A 21,623-nucleotide genomic window follows, 5' to 3' on the forward strand; every position below is an offset into this window, starting at 1 on the left:
CATAGGGGGTAAACAAACAAATACTTGGAAGTCATTTTCACAGTATGAGAGAATAATAGGTAGTACTGGCTACAAGTTAAAAACAAAAGTAAACAAGTAAGTCAATTTGTATAGCAGTGAGTAACCTTGGATTTTTGGACTGTGTCCCTGTAGTCCTTTGCAAAAGGCTTCACATCCCCACCCCTGGTGGTATATTGGGCAGTACCCTGGGAGACAATCCCCTATTCTTTTCCAAAGAGTGTATTAGAATGGCAGCATACAGTATATATGATTGATTGATTGATTGATTGAATATTTTCTTTAACAATGCACAAAGGCCATGTTCCACCCAGGACCAATGGCTTAAACTTATACCTTCCATGGTACACAGGAACATGCACAGGTAGGTATATTTCACAAGTTTATATTTACTATGTATTTTAAATATGACTTCATAAATTGGTATAACAAAAAAAACCCAGTAATTAAGTTAACTTTATATATATCTAGTCACCGACAAGGGTATGCTATAGTAATTTTTTAAGAGTGTTTTACAGTACTTGTTTTGTATAAATTTGATGAAATAAATGAAATGGTTTATGTTGTTACAAAAATAACACACTATAACCATAAAATTATAATTGCTATTTCTAATTGCACTCACATACTAAGTTAGGGTACTATATATAGCCTATATATGCAATTGATATACATATTAAGACAACATAAGATAAGATGATAGCAGTATTCATTACTACGCAAACAAAAACTAATAAACGTATTTGATAATTTATAAAAGAAGAAAACTGAAAATATTATATTTAAATGAATTTTTTTTTACTTAAAATTTTTTCTTAAATAGAATATTTTATTTAGTATTCATTACTATGCACACAAAAATCAATAAAAATATTTAATAACTAATAAATATAAAGGCCTGTCCAGACTATCAAGTTTTCATTTGACAAAAACATGTGACATGCCTAAATATGGTCATGATGACATCACATCATGACCATATATGGGCACATCATGAGTATAATGGGTATTCTATAGTTTTTTGTCAAAGACAATTTGATAGTATGGACAGATAGTACGAACACACACACAATATATATATATATATATATATATATATATATATTTTTAAAAAAGAAAAAAAATAATATATAAAAAAAAGAAATAGACAATATTGTAGGTATTTGTAGACTTTTAAGAACAAAATCAAAGACATGACAGCCACCTAAAAAGGATTAATTCAAAGGGTCTGTCCACACCAAGTTTTATGTGACAAACACTAGTGATTTGCACATATAATGACAACACTAACACAAACACTAGTGATTTGCACATATAATGGGTGTGATGTGACATCATCATGCCTGTATACAGCCAAATCACAGATCATTTTCACACATAGGTGTGGACACACTCGCATAACAATACTATAATGTGAATTCACTTTGAATTGTTCAATTTGTATTTGAAGATGTTAATAGCTTTCAATTGGAAGTTTAAAATAGGAAAAATATCACTTTCATTATCAGACATTTTTTTTTGTCATGATCAGAATATTACTGGAGTTCATTTTTTATATAAAACACACATAACAATTTATAGAGTTAGATATAGTGTAATTACATTTATTTTAAATGTCATATGAATAAAATAATATTACACTGACAAATAAAGTAAATACAGTATATATAAATGATACATTAAGGTATAAAAAATATTATTAAGGAAATAATATATACATAAAATATAAAAGTTGATTACCTTGTTAGAAGCCATGTACTTTTATAATTTTATTGATTTCTTGCAAAGAGATTCTAATTGAATATGGAATGAATAGTTTGTATGCCTGTTTAGTTTTGCATTTATGACACATTAGTCTAAGTAAAGAATTATAAAACATCGATCTATGAAATTGGGGTATATTTGGAGCACAATGTCAATTACTTTGTACAATTTTTTATGTACAACGGCAACAATGTATAATTGTATTGTATAGTAAAGTAAGGAAGGGCACACATATGTACTTATATGTAATTAGTAGAATCTACTATCTACAATCGGATAAATGTTGATCTGAGAAGCCAAACAAATACAAAACAACTTGTTTTTACACTCGTCATCTATCAAGAAGTTACTTGTATAAGTAGTAAATCTTCTTTATCCGCTTGCACGATAAGTCTGCAGATCCTCCAAAAAACAAGTTTACCAGAAGCGTTCCTTAAACCAAAACATGTAGGGACATGATTGGTATTAAGACAGAAAACAAAGGTAGGATAGAAGAACTAATCAATATACATACACTGTTACACAACAAACCATCGAAAGCAGATTGTCCAAATCTCAGTTCAATACAAACCGCTCGCTGTTGCATTCAACCGCAAAGCTGTAACGATTTTCCCTGCCTAATGCTCTGTCCAGATCCCATTCAATAGCCTTTGGGACAAAAGCATGCATCACTTGGGTTTTGGGATTTGCCTGACATTGCCGTGTTGTTAAATTCCATCATACATCTATTGTTCCCAAACATATTGTGATAATCAAGGGGTCAGGGATCAGACTTTGTCATTGATTGTTAGGATTTTGAAAGAAACATTAAAACAAAAAAACTATCTCCATTGTCAGCCTTCTAAGACAGAGATTAGTAGTACTTGATGATATAAGCACCTACAGTAGTATCAAACAGAGTAGCTACTAATCTATTGAAGAAGTCATTCAACAATGGGCCATAGGAGCCCATCATCGAAGACGAGTATCCCAATGTAACAGCCCCTTATTCTGTGGCTTAGTGGATTGTACTGTAGTTGTACAACAACTTAGAATGCAAAGCCTCGGTAATAACATGGTTAGGTGTCTAATTGGTGCATTATCCGACTATCTTAAGAAAGCAAAGGGCACACTCCATTCAATATGTGTGTGTCGTGTAAAGTTATTAATGCTGAGGACCAACAACAAGTTCAGCAATTAACAACAGGACTTGAGCTCTCTGTAGCACGCTACTAAATTAGAGGCTTACTACTCAATGAGTGTTTACTGGAGTCCAGTTAATTCAAGCAACCGTACAAAAGATGTCAGTAAGTCGAAAAAGGCGGGAGGAAAAAGAATGCTGGATTTGGGCATGGGAGCTTTAGCCTCCTGGGTTGATGCTCTCTATTCTTAATCTTAGAGCAGAAAAAAAATCTACCAGATTACATTAAATATTCATGAGTATGGATTTATTGACAAATTGATTTTGGATTTTGTAAAATCCAGTACCTCTTTTTGTTCGGGAGTAGAAAATAAATCCGGCCAGACCTTTGAATTCAATAACTGTCATTTTTCGCAATGAGTGATTTGTGCAATATTGATTGTGAGAGCAGTGGAATGATGGGGCATAGAAAGCAAAAATCCAACTTATAGGTATTAAAAAAAGAGTTTCTGGTTAAAGTATTATTGATCACAAGGAATGGAAGTAAACAGATCAGAAAAAAACCATCAAGAAAATTACACAATGGAATAAAAAAAAAGGAGTGCCTGATGATTTATTAACAAACTTAGTTAAGTTATCAAGCTTATTTTTAAAAAAAACACTGTTTTGTATTGTGTTCCTAGGAATGTCATGTTCTGTTTTTTGCATTTCATATTGCAAGCTGTGACACTGTTCTAGGTATTTTTATATGTATCTTTGTTTGATAATGGTTTATTTTAAGCGATTTAAATAAAAACATTAAACATTTCTTTAATTTTAACAATTAAAAACTTATTAACTTCTTTAGCATATTTCAAATAAAAGTGTATTGTATTACACTTCTTAACACATGGGCAAATTTAAATTTAAAAAACTTAAAAAGTTTTAAATTTACAAAACCCAACTGTTTTTACAGCTTCAGCAAACCCCACCCCCACCCTGTCTGAATGCTTTTGCCAAAACCACTTGCTAAATAAGAAAACAACATTTTATTTTTATTTTTTTATCCGCCCTCCTTCGACGATCTGTAAAAAAACAAGTTTGTAAAAAAAACCTTTTTTAGCGAACCCGCCAACTGCAAATATTGGTCATTTCAAATAAAAATAAAATTTTATTTTTGGCCAATTAGCACACCCGCCACGAAAAAGTGAAAATATCAGAAAGAAATAAAAGATATGTATAATTCTTCCTAATTATATAAATTTGAAACATTTAACCATCGTATTTTACATTCACCAATAAAATTATATTTTTATTTTCTACTCCATCTGGATGTTTTTGGCAAAACTATCTGCTAAATAAGAAAACAAAATTTTTTTTTAAATTTTTATTCTGCCCTCCTCCGATGATATTTCAAAAAATAAGTACGAGAAACAAGTAATACAAAAAGTCTCGCCTAAGCAGGAAAAACTGATCTTGACAATACCTACATAATATGCTCAGTAAACTCTCATAAATCAGTTATCAGTGAGTAAATTTTTTATTTAAACAAAGTAAAAAAATCCCAGTGTTTTTTTTTTTTTAGGATTTGTAAACCAGACCTCTAAGATTATGATAAAAGCATACAGTATATCTAAACTAGTAATCTACATCTTTATTCCAGTGGAAGATATTCCTCCACAAACCTGGAACGAAAATTGGAATAACGCTACATTTTCGAGAACATTATTTCATCAAGCAAATGCCATGTGACCTATCAACAATGAATAGCTATTGAGAATGGTACTTAACGTAAGTAAGAAATGTTGCTAATTGCTAAGTGAAACCTATACAGAATCTAATTGAAATTTCCAATTTACACAAGTGAGAAAACTGGTCTCACAGGGACGTGGCCATCTCGTGGCTATGTAAGAGGTGCATTTCCCATGATGCTGCAGAGTACAATTGTCACTTGGAACCCATTTCGTACTGACTCACATTGACTGAATCCTATGTTGGTAATTACCTGCCGATAGTAGGTCTGACCTACAAAAACCGGAGATCTTTTTATAAGCCGTTATGCATCAAATGATGAAGGTTAATTGATATGAATTTGAAAAAAATTAATTAAAATGATATGATATTGTATACTCTACAAGGATATTATTCCTATATACGGAATAATCAGTTCTGGTACATCCCCAAATACTTTTTAGATTTTAACATAGCTGATTGTATATAGGCATCCAGCTACAGGGGGTTGAGGGAGGGGAAAAAAAAGAATAATCCTTTGACGCTATGTATTAAAGTGCCTAGTATTTAAAAATTATGCCAATTCGGACTCAAGTTTATACACCAAAATATATATTATTTTTAATTATGTCCATATTAGATACAATCATTCACTATTGAAATTTGTGGTTAGAAAATTTGTAGAGGCAGTTTATTGCAATATGCACTATATAAATATCACAATATTATGGTTATTATTGGGCAGACCTTAATTTTTGCAGTACCATAAGGTGCTTGTTTTAAATTCTTTGCCAAGTTTTGGAAAGTTTTTTAGAAAATCAATGAAATGGTTTTAGGATGAAAATTAGGATTTGTGTCAGCATTCTAGCAAAATGTAGAATATTGTTTTTAGGGTTACTGTAGTGTTTTTATACATGAAATTTATTTCTATCTTACAAAGATAAATTAGTCACAGACTGACTTTCTTTTTTGTATTTTAAATTTATTTGTAATAGTTTAGACCTTGCTTTCAAAATAAAGGAAATATATTACTGTATATTGTGCATGTACAAGTAAATGAAATTCTCCCAAACAACTTAGCATTGAAGATTAGTGAAACATAAAAAATAGCATTCTTTACTTAGTGTATTAACCATTTGTTGTTTTCTTACATTTGGGATAATAATTTGTAACAGTATCCACAGTAACAGAATGCTTATCAGTTTCAAAATGGAACCATTATAAAAGATGATTCTTTTAATAACAAAAACAGAGCACTTTGCCTAGATTAAATATAGAAATCTGCAGCAATATCATCCATTGGTAATATTCCCCAGCTTGTATAACCATCAAAAGTAATACACAGAACTTATCAAAGTGGTGAAAAGTGGGAATACGTATCCAATGAATTTGTTACACTCCAATGGCAGTAGTGTCGGCAGGGTCTGATCGGCATACTCGCTCACTCACTCAACCATGAAGCTCTACAGTTAACAGTAGCATAAATGCACAATCAAAAACAAGTCAATATTCCGATGGAAAATTGCCAAACGAATCTTATCAGATTTTGGATAATCAATACGGACCGTCGGATATAAATATCCGACGTAATATCAAACCACAGATGTTATGAGAGTTGGCAATTCACAAGCATTGTTCGGTAGTTGATGCAAATGACACGGGTAAATCTGTCTTGCAACTTAAGCATAGGTTTGTTAGGTTTGTGACTATTCATTAACAAAGCAATGAAATATATCTGAAATCTTAAGTAAACATGGCACGATAAATTCCGGTGTCTACAGACAGGTGGTTACCTGCTACATGGTTCCCATTCTGGGTAAGATAGGCTAGGCTGCAAGTTCAACACGCAATCTGAATTGAACTAATGGGTCTTAGAACAAACATTCTCTACTTAACTTTAAATCAACCACTGTCTGAAACTATTAAGAACTGAATAGTGTGTGAATATAGACTGAATCAATTCTGAAAGCAAAAGCCGGTTTAGGTGTCACTAGATACGCATATCAAATGGATTATTTATAATTCAAGTCATGAAATTAATAGAATATACCTACTGATTCTCTTTTTCCAAAAAATGATTTTTGTATATAATGGTTGTACAAAACTTATATTCATTTAAAATCAAAACATGGTAGAAATGCATGTAATTGCAAAAACACATTTGTAATAAACATTAACAACCAAATGTCTTTTTGAACCGGATTCTCATGATGATTTAATATTTTTTTTCCGGAAAAAAACCCCAGTATAGTTTGGACTGGTACGAATATATGGTATGTATATATATCAATATGATGAATATGAAGACTAAGAAATGGGAACCAATTTAGAAGTTCACTGGGAAAAAAAATGTACAAATGATGGATGATCACGTTGTATATGTTCAAATAATTTTACTGTACTGTATATGTTTTCTAATATCATTATAGACAACACTTTCTGTGCTACTACGTATGTATGATTAAAAAACTTCATCAGTTTTCATTACGTACTACTAGTTTCGATAAACTTCACTTATCACTACAGGTGAAGGAACTGTAGCTAGTACCTACCATCATCATTAACTTACGTCTTTCGATGACGTATGCACAGTGTATATCATTTGTTTGTGATTTCTTGCGGATTAAGGTCCAGACGGCTTACGCAGAAAAACAAAATTCAATAACCGCAATCTGTGATCAGAGGCAATCGGTGGTTGGAATCAATCAGCCGATCAGAGTAAATCGGCAACCAGACGGAGGAGATTTTATAATAACATTAATAATAATATTAACATTAATAATAATATTTCTTACATTGTCATGCACTGTTTAAGCCATTTTCTTCTACAGTTTTACTCTAATTGCACTGTGTGTTATACAACATCATGCAGTCTAGGGTCACAGATAGAACTGGACGAAGTTGTAGGTCCACTGATAAGCTTGGCATAGGAGTATATACGAAACTCAAGAATAGTGATCTGAAATAACCAATTAATCAACATTAATCTTAATTCAAAAAAATAATAAACAAAGGGGAAAAAAAACCAGAAATAGCCATAAATGGAGGGTTGGCTTGACTGAAGGTTGAAACCCAATGTTTTTTAGTACAACCATTTTTTTACTTTACTAGCAAAACGTTACTGTGTCATGGGTTACTTTTGTAATAATTGTACTATATTTCTTTTAATTTTTTCTCTATAAAGTGTTTTTTTTTTTTTATTTCCCCTCTAATTTTACAGTAGGTTTCTAAAGATGGTGCATTATAAATTATTTATTATTTATATTATTAAAATTATAAATATTACATATGATTCCCTGCAATTGTTTTTTTTTATTACTTCTTTTTTAAAATATGTAAACGAAACTCTTATATTTCTCAAAAACACAGGCTAATAAACATGATAACAATGTTGGAATTTATGATGCTTGTGTCACTTGCAACACCTTGTAAACGCACTAAATGACAAACTATCGAATTCAACAGAAACCTATGCATATATTTACCCGCTGCACAATAAGCCAATTTTATGACTGATAAACTGATAAATTTTTATCCAATTTCGTGCAGACATACAAGTCATACGAAAGCAAATAAGAAAAACAAGATCACCCAATGCTCATGAATATTCTATTAGCCTTGACGTTAGGTACGAGAACTTAACGGCCGGAGCTGCACCGTGATTGGATGATCAGCAGACTCTGTTATTACATTTGCATCATATTTTGTGTTCCCATAGGCTTTGAATTATTAAATTCTAATACAATTCTGCAGAGGAGGGCATAGACGCATTTTACTTGATCGAAGCACTCAGATTTGATACCTTTAAATTAGATGACAAAAATGAGATGACATGGAGAACAGTTTATAATGAATTATGTTCGTCAGGGGAATCTATGAAACCTGATTTTGATACAACGAACAATCTCAATTGATGATAGCCACGGGAGACCGAAGCGTTGCGAAATGGCTTGATGCGAGATAAGAACTAGCACCATCATATCTACAAATTGAACAGCAATTAATTACGGATGAAGTACCCGTTTTTATAGTAATTCGTTCAATGAAATTACCAACGTTTGTTCAGTTTTAGTAACTACTTAGATTGAAAAGAATAACAATTAATAACATGTTGTTACCATTTTTACATAATATATTTCCTAGTATCAAAATGATTAGACAAAACTGCTTACATGATTTTAAGTATTATCTCCACTAGATTTTTCTACATATCAATACATTATGTAGCCACCATTATTACAATCCTTAACATCACCATCATTATCACTACCACCACCACCACCACCAATATTATCACCATTATTATCACTACCACCACCACCACCACCAATATCATAACCATCATATCACTACCATCACCATAATCACTTCATCATCCAACATTATTATCACAAACATCATCATCATTATCACCAACATAACAATCACCATAACCATCGATCCAATCACCATCACCTATCCTATTGTCATCACTATCACCATCACAATTACTATTACCACTACTACCACCATCACCATCATTATATCCACTCCAAATAATACTATATTATGTACAATCAGATTCTTCAGATATCAAGAACCATTAAGTGATTCAAGTAGAACTGTCTACTTGTACTTGACATAATGACATCTTGTGCATGAGTGCTCTTAAGAAGGCACTTCAAATCCTCAGCACATTAAAAATCGCCAAAGAAATGAAATATATATTGCAAATAAAAAGGCCAGTAAACTGCGAAAGCCAGTGCCGAGCGTAATAAGGATAAACAGTAACACCGTCTTTCAGTTTATCACTCCAGATTGCTAAGCTCACCGATTTTTTTTTTATCATACTTCACACAATCAGATCAAATCAAACAGCCTGAGAGCCAGAGCATAATTGGCTAAAAATTTCATTCTACGGCAGCTCGCTGCCAGCAACGTAATCAGTAAATTAATTGCACTGAAATAACGAGACCTCCAATGTAATAAGCTACATCGGAACCAATTTGATTCATATCATATTCCGTCTTAATTTGCATTCTGCTGAGCTAATTATGTTGATACTGTTGCAATGATTCATTTCCTATTGTATCTGCTTAATCAATTTTAATGAGTTTTTACAAGGATGTGATAGCGTATTGTTCACGAGGAAGGTAATCATTTATTCAATAAAAATCAACATAAATAATTAATTGATTATGCCATGATTTTTCAATTGGCTAAATTAAAATCACTTAGAAAAAACATGATCAATCAATTAAAAGATCTAAAAAAATTAATGTAAAACAATTATTAATGTTAATGTTTGAGTTTACAAATAGTGAATTATCAAGGTTATTGTTTATGGCTTCTAGATATTTTTTTAATTTAATTATAATTTATTTATTTATTTATTCATATATATACAATGTAAAGTATGGTGCCATGTATATTCCACAACGCTAACCGAAAATAGATTAAATAAAAATACACAGAATAAATCAATGTTTCAATAGTTTATTTGTAATAGATATGTGATTTTGTACATATTAGTTAAGTTGATAGGCCTATTTTAATTCAGCAGTCGTCTAACACTGAAGAGGAAGGCACGTTCAAAATATTTGAATAAAATCTAAAATCTTATGTTCCAATGTGTGTGTGTGTGTGTGTGTGTGTATATATATATGTAAACAAATAGGTAAATGATACAAAACAGTGTGGTGTTTACTGTTTCTATCATTTACATATTTGTTTACATGTATAACGTATTAAATAATTAAAAGAATAAGCAATTCATTCCCATAATTTTGAATTGCAATGAAGGAAGGCACTTGGAATCTTTCATGTTAGTGGCAGTAGATTTTTAATTAAACACAAATTCAGATAAAGTCTGGTCAAGCTTTATTTGAGAAATATGAATAAATAATATGGTACAGAAAGTTAAAACTACAGTCCCGTACAGGGGCGGATACAGAGATGACCAAAAAGGGGTGGGGGGGCTAAAGTTGGGCCAATCGAGATAACCATGACCTAGGGGGCCCTGTCGTATTCAATACTGAACATAGGGGAATGAGCTGTTAGCCCATCATACTAAGCCTCTGCATTGTGTGGTACAGGTAATACTAAAGAAATTTGATCATATTTTGTTAACAACACCTTGAAGTGAATAGAGAAAACAAAATGAGATAAAGATGATGTCATATTAGATGGCAAATAAATCAAATCATAAAGTGTTACAAAACATGATTTTGACAGGTAAACTCAAGTAAACTCTATAAACAAGTTGATTTGAGGACTGACCAGTCTAAGCACCAATTATAAAAATAATGACTGTATAATATGAACAGTGCCCTCTATAGCATTAATCAATTAATTTGATTTTTTTTTTCAATGAGAAAAATGAATGGCTGGATAAAGATATGATCATCTGGTGCCATTAAAGAATACATATTGGGAGGGGGAAGATGAAGTTTCTTAAATAGGGAAGGGATATCTTCAAAGAATATGACAACTACCAGTTGAAAGCTAATAAATATTAAATTTTATTAGATCAACCTAAAGGGTAAATCATTTAAATAAAATACTATCAAAACTTCAAAACTTGGCTACATGCATACCGGAACTTACACTAACTAATAAACATACTCACAACTTGATTAAAAAAAATTTACATCAGCAACTTCCTACAGAAAAAAAAAATATTACAATTAAACAGGGCTACAGTATTAAGTTATCCCTCACTAATCTTGAATCCCATGTCTGGTAGCTTATCATAGATGTTAAAACATTAGGTAGAGCGCCATAGGCTCGTCTCTGCAAATTAGTAGTATATTTTTATTTGTGGCCTTTTTTTCATCCTTATTTTTCATGTCCCCCCCCCCTTCCTTATCTTTAATAATAGAAACATGCAGTACGGTACATACCTCTAGCAATAGCCTTAAATGAAATAAAAAGACAAACTACCATATAGCAGTCAGTGGTGGCACCAGCGGGGGGGGGGGGGGGGGGGGGGGCAGCAGGGGTTTAAGCCCCCACATAGGACAAAGCTAGTTGGGCAGTCGGACTAAAAAATATATAAAAATAGGCCCACGCCAAGCCCACACGTCTGTCACAATCAGAGAGTGTCATTTCTGGCCATCCAGAGGTTCCTATTTCTAAAAAAAATCTCATTTGGGAGGGGTACACCCTCTCAAACCCTTCCCCCAGCTTGGGCCTACGAGCCCAAGTCCCCCTGTCGGATAGCGCAGCCCCCACACAAAATATATCCTAGAGTCACCACTGATAGCATTACTCAGATTTTATATAATAAACTGTTAAAAAATTTCATTAACATTATCCTCAATTAAAATCTACTATTTTATATACCTGTACCTGTAAAAAAAAAATTCAAAAATAAAATTAACAATTACATATTTATACAAATTTATTAACTATCATTAACTAGCAAATTATACCATTTTTATTTTTGATTTGATTTATTCGCATCTTATAAAACATACAAACATTATAAATATGATTCACATTGTAATCTAAGCATAAAACACGTTCAATTTAAATTAATTTATTAAATATATAAAAAATTAAGTTGTTTCTAATAAAATAAATTCAGTCAAAAAATGTATCAAAACAATTTTTTAAAAAAAACAAATGTAATAAAGAAAGATATCAAAAAACCCAGTAAAAAACCCATCGGAATAGCATTGCAGTACCTGCTGCTACTTAGGGATCGGTTTTATCACTAGCCAACATGTACAAGCTCAGAGGTAAAATGGTTAAGACACCAGGCTAGATGTCTGAAGGTCATGGGTTCAATTCCCACATGAATCATTTCCCAGATTTTTTTTTGCAAGCATTTGGATCATACTGAGCATTCAGAACGATAACACGTCAGGACAAACATCATTCATAAAACAATATACAATACCAGTAGATCAGTTTATAACAGAAGTTGCTTCACTTTCACTTAATCTCAAGAAATTTAAACATCGTAAAATACATTAAAGAAACAAGATTTGAAACTACAATATATGTTTTCATTGTACAATGCCCTCAAACAAGACTTTACAAAACAAGAAATACTAATGAAAATTATGGCAGAATCTAATTTAAAGCTAATTTTGAAGTCTGTATGTTCAAATTAAAACAGGGATAGCAAGAAAACCATGCAAATAAAGCAATTTCCACAAATATGTCTCAAGTCGTAAATTTGATGGAGAAAAAAGATAGTAAATCGAAGGGAAGATTATCATACAACAAAAAAGATCAACTGATAGGAAGAGTTACGATTGGAAACTGCTAATTCCTTGCAGTTAATTTATCATCATAAAAGGATGAAATGTTCTCGTAAAATAACAAAGGTTGATATTAGATTTTCAGGAAAAAATGATGTCAACTGTTAAGTGTGTTGTTGGTATGGATAAACAGAGTAAATAAATCTTTAAATACTAGAAGAATTCACATTCACATTGGTAAACTCTAAATATGACAAACTAAGGTTAATAGAGGTGGATGGAGAGCCATGAAATTAGCTTTCGACTGGGTGGAAAACTTTCAAGGCTGGGTAGCTCCGCCCACCATAACTACATCCTTGACATACAACAGAAAAAAGTTTGATGAGACTTTTCTGACATCATTATTGTTGGAAGTCAGGCAATGCACTACTTCATGCTCTGCCTCACAGTTTTGTTGTTGTTCTTCTTCATCATATGCAACTTCAGTCATGTTTAACCAAACTATAGCAATACAAACAATGATCTTAATTTACAATTTACAGTAAGAAAAAAAATTGTCATGAACTTATGACATTTAAAGAATACAAAGAGTTACAAATATCTTGTACCACATCCAACAAATGCACTAATACTATCTTCAAAAATTATGATCAACTATTTTGCTAATAGTATGAACGTGGTCGGAACAACCACTGGAAACTCATTGACGATCTAACCATATGTAAAATCTCACAAATCAAAATACAAAAACGACAACTATTCCATATCATATCACACTGATGAACTTAAGCAATGGACCAGTACATACAGCAAATCTCAATGCACACACATTGCTTTCTGTAGAATCCAAACTTAACTAGAATTAGTTCCTATTTATTTATTTTATTTACCACAAATTTTACATAAAATATATAAAAGAACTTCAACTTAAGATTGAGCTTGAAACATAACTAAATATTTAACAAACTGAACAATAAAATCAAAATATAGGTGATATTTTAATAATTCAATATTTCGTTATCCTCTACATAGTCTGGCAGGCATTAGAGAGAGCTATTCCCATGACCACTACAAGCATACACCAAATATTACAATTTTTTTGCTCATATTGATTTATAAGATATATTCAGGGCGCTTCAGAAAAATACAGCAGCAGAAAAAAGGTAACATTATAATATTGCTTCACAAAATACAGCAATAGTAATGTATTTGATTAGTACTCTAGGTACTCCAATAGAAGAACAATACCAGACTTAGATGTAAGGATAAAAAACATAAATAGCATTGGTTACTTTAAGGATTTGAACCCAAGACCCTGAGATTAGAAGTTAAGTACATCAAATTCCAAGACAAATTCACTCTATTATTACCAGCTACATATGAATCTTCAAATTCTATAAAATATTAAAAATAGTCATTCAATGCAAGAACAAATACTAAGTTGCACCAGGAGTAAGGATAAAGAGCATAAATAACATTGGTTTGAATGTTACACTACAAGAGAAAGATAAAGTGTATTAAAAAAATGAAATAATGAGATATGCTGACGAATCAAATACACAAGCTCGCTGGAGCATTGTGGGATAATTAATTGGATCGAGCAATTGTCAAGTAGGAAGATGTCTAAATGAGATTGAGAAGAATACAAATACTTAGTGTTCATTATATTGCTCATTTCTAGCGTTGAAATACCTTTGCTAGATCAGCAATCATCCAAAAAAATAAAAACTGAAATTACTAATGACTTTTACCTTTTCCAAGCCAATCAAACGAAGTGGGCAAAGATAGTTACTGGGATTTCGCTCAGATTAAGAAAAAAAAAATGTGCATTGGATTGAGGTTTGAAATGTGTGTAAGATTCTAGCTAATTAACCACAAGGGAGATATACTACGGCTGATGAACAATAAAAGAAAGTCATCATCAGAAAATGTTTGAATTGCGTTAAGCTGCCCCCTATTGCTACTTGAAATAAAATCTATCATATTAATGACTCCCTAGTTTGAGGCTGTATTTATAATGGTGTTTGTTACCCATACAAGCTTTGATTAATCAACGAAAAAGCACTGAAGATGCACAAGTGATCAGAAAGAGGTTTCATGAGAAAAAAGTTTGTGTATTTTTACTTTATAACATAGAACAATGTTCTTCACAAAAAAGGGAAGCAACCATCTGACTATAATTTTATTTACAAAAAAAAAATGTTTTAATGAATATAATCAACAGAACGTATGTTTTTCAATTTTATCAAATGTGGATGAAGTTTCTTGCTCAGTAACACATGCAACTAAACTCACAACTCTTCACTTGGATATCAAATGTCTTTATCACATGTTTCTATACAATTAAACTAAAATAAAAAGTCTTATTTAAAACCTTTACAGTAGGAATGCTGTAATCCAATTATTTTTAATCTATTATATTTCAAGAGACCTCTGTCAAAATGACAATATAACCCAAGATGCAATATACTGCTAGCATTATTGCCTCATATTTTTAATCTTCATTTAACACCTGTGACATATTAATCTTTATAATTTATATATCAACTTTTATTCTTCCAAAAAAACCACTAAATTTAATTCAGTTAAATAGAAAACACAAACAATTTAAAAGACAAGTTTATTCCAGGAGTTAAATTTGTTATTGTTTTTGTCAGTAAAAAATAAATACAATTTGAACTGTACTATACATGTTATTTTATTATTATAAAGTTAAAAAACCCCCTTCATTTTTATTTTTTTACAAGGTTTATGAAACTATATTAAACGTTATAGCTCTCCACACTAGGTTTGAAGAAATGATAATCATGAAAAATGTTTTTCTAAAAAATAGATTCAAAAGTTAGCCACATAAAGAGAATAAAAAAAGAGGGGAGAAAGTTACATACAGAAGTAGAGTTGTTTTGTGTATGTAAGCCTAGCTATTGATATTGTGAGCAGAGAGCAGCCCATTTAATTTTAAGTAGCAAAATAATTCAATCATGAAGGGGCAACAAAAGGTTATATTACTAAAATAGCATTCATTTAGATGGAATATTGCAAAAAAAGTGTTTGAAGTTTCATCACAGAAATGAATCAACAATAGCAATATTAATCCACAACCTAATTAAGGCACACACACACACACAGACTGGCTCTCATGTTGTGAATTTGTACATTTCACTCCAGGGACACCAGCAAGCATTGACCCTGGAGGCATTCTAGCCCCAGGCATTAAAAAAACCTTACTTGATAATCTAACCCACAATATTGTCATCATATCTATATATGTATACAAAAATACCACCACTCTTTGAAATTAACGTATTGTGAATTGTAAAAATGTAATTGTACTAGCTGAGATATGATTATTGCCCAGAGTAATTTATCATGTGAAGTACACTAACATAATGAGATTTGTTGTCATTACTTTTATACAAAACATACTCCATGCAAAATTGCCAACCTGATGCCTACTTATAAGTATGTACTGGGTTTTTTTTGTGATCGAATAATTTCATTTAAAAAATAAAGCACTTCTTTCTGCTTTCTTGTTGATGATCAATACCACTTAGCAAGAAGTTGATAAGAGTATAAATATTTCTTTTCAATACATGTAATCAGCAATAATGCATACAATATTATTGTAAGCACCAAATACTTCATCGTGGAACATAACTTTGCCCAACAAAAGACAATTCAAACCCTGTTGAACAATAGATATACTTTAAGATTATTATATATTGATATTAAAGCTTGTCATTTATTTATCTAGATTTTTTTATACAGTATAATAGTAGTCACTTTGCAAATTACAGGCTGGAAATAATCTATGAAATGCTTCATAAAAACTTAACTTCAATATCTCTATAATGTACTAACCAAATTTACCTAACCAGCTAACTTAACCAGAAAGTACACCATCCAAAAATTCCTTTATAGACAAGCAAATTTCCTCAACCTGAAGACTAAAAAAATGATTCGCTCAGCCCTAATTTTTAGTTTGATCGAATATTGTATTGTAGCATGGTTTGCGGGTACTTTTCTTTAAGACTAAAGCTTCAACACACTCAAAACAAGGTGATCCGGTTTAATTTATGGTTTCATATCCTACATTGTGATTATAAATCATTAGGTATTCTCCATATTCAATATCGAGTTAGAAAACTCCAGCTCAGCCATGTCTTCAATATTTTTATCACTCATTATGCCCCAAATATATGGGAGAACATCTCACCAGATTAAATCATGGATAAAGAAGCGGAAGACATAATATGGTCAATGTTCCTAAAACTAACCCCACTCTTTCATATACGTTTTACCAGAACGCATTACACCTCTGGAATGAATTACCCAACCATATTGAAAATTCTTCCACTAAATATAAATTCAACACAAGTGTTACAAACCTTCTTTGAAGTCAAATGCAAGTATTGACTTTTGTTATGTGCAGTATACATTATCAACTATGTACTTACATTTCAAATTTGTAAATCAAGTAATTTTTCAATTTCTGCACTAATTAAATTGACCTGTGTATTATAATATTTAAGTAAGTTTAGCAATCATGTAAATCAGGGGTGGGCATAAAAATTCGTCAGACGGCCAAAGCGAATTTTTTAACACCAAGGGCCACACACAAATTTTGATGGTTCTAGTGTGCTTCCAAAAACCTTCATAAGCTGCTTTTATACCAAGTTATTCTGCATTTTAATATTACTTTTACAGATGATCGGTGTCAGGCTGTAAAAACTAGGCATTTCCTAGCTAACGATGGTTAGTGGGCCACACACAGGGCTTTTAATTTGTTTTCGCGGACCGCAAAAAAATCACCGGTGAGCCACAGTGGGCCAGTGAGCCGCAATTTGCCCACCGGTGGTGTAAATTGTATTGAATCCAACAACAAATAACTTGTACATAAATGTATAGCATAATTAAACTTTATATTTATATTCCCTTAGATAAGTAATTATACATAATTAAATTCTTAAATGTAAATACATAAATACTATTTTTTGTATCCATCAAATTTATATATTGGCATATTTATCTATTTGAATAAAATAATGTCTCTTAAATGTTTATATTTACATTCTTTTAGATAATTAATACTACATTAATTGAATAATTAAATGCTAATATATCAGCATATTTATATATTTGAATTAAATAATGTCTTTTAAATTTCATAAATGAAGTATTGTATATATTAATAAAAATTTAATTTAATGCTAATTATTGATATAACTTAAACATTTAACTAAAATTTTGTTCACCCTTATTAGTTCCTTTAAATGTTTCTCATTCCCAGCAAATTGTTTAAATTAAAACTATTGTTACTATTTTACTATGTTTCTTACTTTTGGCCTTTCTTTTTGTAATTTGTTATTGTAGCGTTCCTTATTGTTTTAACAGGACTCCTTCGGAAACAGGCAGAAATGCTTAAAGGGTTAATATCCTGAAATTCTCTAAATTGTTTTTTATGACTCATCTAATTTTGAACTTTGTTTACTTGTGAAAATTTCGAAATAAATCAAATCAAATCAAATCAAACTACATTAACAACATTATTACCAAAAAAACTAAGCAAACTAAATTAAACAAACTAAACACCTACATGTGAATTATAACATCAAATTTGAATAAAATATTTATATTCTATTGTTCTTTTGATTAAATATGCTATACTGTATTTACAACACAAAAATAACAATATTATAACAATAATTGATAAATAAATAATAAGAATAATTTTATTCAAAATTCAAATTATTTTATTGTCTGATAAACTGGTTTATATCTGAAATACAAAAGGAATAAAATAAAAATAAACAGATATATTTTTACAATACTCTATATTATCAACATCTTCCAAATACTATCTGTATGCTTCAAGAGATAAAACCTTCCACTTATGTTAAATCAGATTTGGATTTCATTATGTCACAAATAAGAATAACATTTCGCAATATAGTTGAATATTAATCTGTCTTAATGTTTTAGAATATTGAACATAAGGTTAAGTATTATTTCTTTAGATTAGGTTTTGTTTCAATTTGATATAAGTCTATATATATAAGCAACAACAAATACATTCACAAGAAAACTTGGAATTAATAACTCTAGAGGGGGCTATTACATTATTACATTGAATAAAATTCCAAAAGTACCAATAATTACAAAAGTACACAGATGAACAATTACAACACAGTGTTTTACAGGTGTGTTGGTCTTTTAAGTCATAATTGGTTTATACTCACAGTAGATTTTTTGTGTTAATCGATAGATATTCAAAGTTTTATTTATTATATTTATTTATATATTTTTTTATAAGATTATATAGCACACATATCCAAAGGAAAAACTGCTAAAGGGGCTTTTAATGCGTTGTCATTGGATACAGAATCAATCATACAGAACGTGCAGCATCCTCCGTTCCATGGGGGGTATTCCTAGTTATGCGTGTAATCATTAATACAAATTTCATTATGAATCCTTCACCTCCTACCAGGTACAGTACCTATTAATATTCCTGGGCGAAGAGAGGTAAATGCAGAAAAAGTGTCGTTTCCCAAGGAAAGCAGTGTGACTAGCATTGGTCTTGAACCCACGACCTTCTGATTGAAAGCCTAAAACCTTAAACACTGCGCAAAACGCATTATAGTTTTTTTTATGTTAATTATATGTAAAGATACACTGTTTGTATTCAGATTAAAAGAAATGTTGGAAAAGAAATTTAATGATTTAAATTGTTTAGTTTCATTAACTCTGTAACCACAGAAAAAGAGTACATGTAATGATTTTTTTCCTATATTACCTTCAAAAAGCCTTGACAGTATTTTGCAAAATAGAAATATTGTTGCTGTTAATAACAACTAAAATTTGTAAAATCAAAAACCTAGGCATTAACCACACTTTACAGATTCATTAATGGCAACATAAACATCTGAAAATGATATTACTCTAGATCCATATACTGTAGTCACAAATCCTAGATAAAAAATACTACACTATCATTATAGTTCAAAAGACCTTCAGCCAATCAGAGCAGGTCTGTCATCAGTATATAACTCTTTGTCAAGATGATTAAAATCAAATCATATAAGATTAGTGATCAATAGATTTTTACTCAGTGATAACTTTTACTAATCTGTGGATCAATTTCTATTGCATGTTGTCAAATTGTGGATAGAAAAACCATGTGTGTTTTATGTGGTGGATTATAGGCGTATGTTTAGAAAGAGTTTAAATTATTTTTACAGCCAGTGCACTTAGTAACTATTACATTAGATTATTGTCACTATTATTGTTATTATAATTATTATAATAATAAAAATAATAATTAAAAATATAAAGATGAATTTTATTGACATTTTAACAAAACATTAAAATAATTCTATTGTTTCTTTTGAAAGTTCTAAAAAAATATGAAAAAAACCCAAATAGTATTGTATTGGGAGTATTAGGTTTGAATGCATTGGTGGATAACAGTATAATGGTAATTCCAATTAAAGGAGAGAATGGTTAATATACAAAAATATAATGAAAAAAACAATAACAATAATAATCATGTTACAATAACAATAATAATGTTGAGAGCAGCTTAGCTCAGTCTCCTGATCTGGTAGTAGTCACTGTGTGTGCGCTGAACCGTGGAGATCTCTTGGACCCTGGTTCTATTCCCATCGCTGTTCTCCTTGTGTTTCAGCTGGAGGGCTGAAATACAAGTTACAATAATGCACCGTCTTTCGGACGAGACGTTTAAGCCGTTGGTCCCTTGTGCAATGACTCATGTGCATGTTAAAGAACGCAGTACACTCTTCTGAAGAGTAAGGGATTGTCTGCCGGTGTACTGCCCAATCACCACCAGAAGGATCCCGAAACAAGTCTCCAGACTTCCTGGGCTATCCTTGGTGTGATTCACACTGAAATACGTATTTATGTTTATGTAATGTAAATCTACTTGCAATCTACATGACCATATACAGGCACATCGTAACTATATATGAGCATACAACTGCTTTTGTCGAATATACTGTAGCATGATTTACACACATTAGTTCACTTGCTTACAAAAACTTTGGCTTTAAGGCATGATATATGATATGATACAAGCAATCTGCTTTGGATCTTGACGCAATGTTCATAAAACATCGCCCTCTGCAGCAAAATGTGTGGTGCACGTATAGGTTGAATCTGGAACCTGCAGACATTATTGGGTATGTAAAATGTAAGTATAGCCCAGTGTCCTAAAAATGGCTTATATTATTTCTTGACGCGACCAAGCTGCAACACATAGTGTGGGGTGATAGTTTGAGACTGAAGTTTCACCATTACATATATGCAGTCAAAGTTTATGGGCTGACAGGGGCGGATCCAGAGATGCCGAAAGTGGGGCCAATTGAGACAAAACTACCCTAGGGGGGTCTGGGGGCATGCCCCGACAACATTTTTGTTTTCTAGATGCCCAAATATTTTGGGAAATTTATGATTTCTTTTTATTACTTCTTTTTTACTTTCCAAAAGGGGAGGGGGACTAGAGCCAACATGCTCCCCCCATCCCAACCCCTAAATCCACCCCTGGCTGAATTTTGCGATAATTTTATTTTTTGCAACGTCACTATATTATGACAATGATACATTAGGCATTTTCCAGCAATTGTAGTTGCTTGTTGGTGATCCGCTACACTAGCGGATCACCTCTTGTTATTGTCAGAGATCTTCTTTTTTTTCCCCCATTTCTTGTTAGCACGATATCTAAAAATTGGCACGAGATTCATACATGCACGCTTCAACAAACATTTAGCTTGGCCTGGAATAGTCACAATAAGGTTTTCAAAGTG

The 21,623-nt window shown here is 31.3% G+C and overlaps 1 protein-coding gene across 4 annotated transcripts in view; it reads right to left on the reverse strand.

The window, feature by feature from the left end:
* Window positions 1-21,623, reverse strand: part of LOC117107685 (putative RNA polymerase II subunit B1 CTD phosphatase rpap2) — a 51,574-nt gene that overhangs the window by 16,450 nt on the left and 13,501 nt on the right. For all 4 annotated transcript variants that reach the window (XM_033249426.1, XM_033249418.1, XM_033249434.1 and 1 more), the window contains exon 9: window positions 7,408-7,571. In XM_033249426.1, the coding sequence (XP_033105317.1) occupies window positions 7,451-7,571 (121 nt within the window). In that variant the 3' untranslated portion in view covers window positions 7,408-7,450. The remainder of the gene's footprint in view (window positions 1-7,407; window positions 7,572-21,623) is intronic.

Source organism: Anneissia japonica, unplaced genomic scaffold (genome assembly GCF_011630105.1).
Source record: "Anneissia japonica isolate Jap-2015-1 unplaced genomic scaffold, ASM1163010v1 scaffold288091_len1417266_cov198, whole genome shotgun sequence".
NCBI lineage: Eukaryota > Metazoa > Echinodermata > Crinoidea > Comatulida > Comatulidae > Anneissia > Anneissia japonica.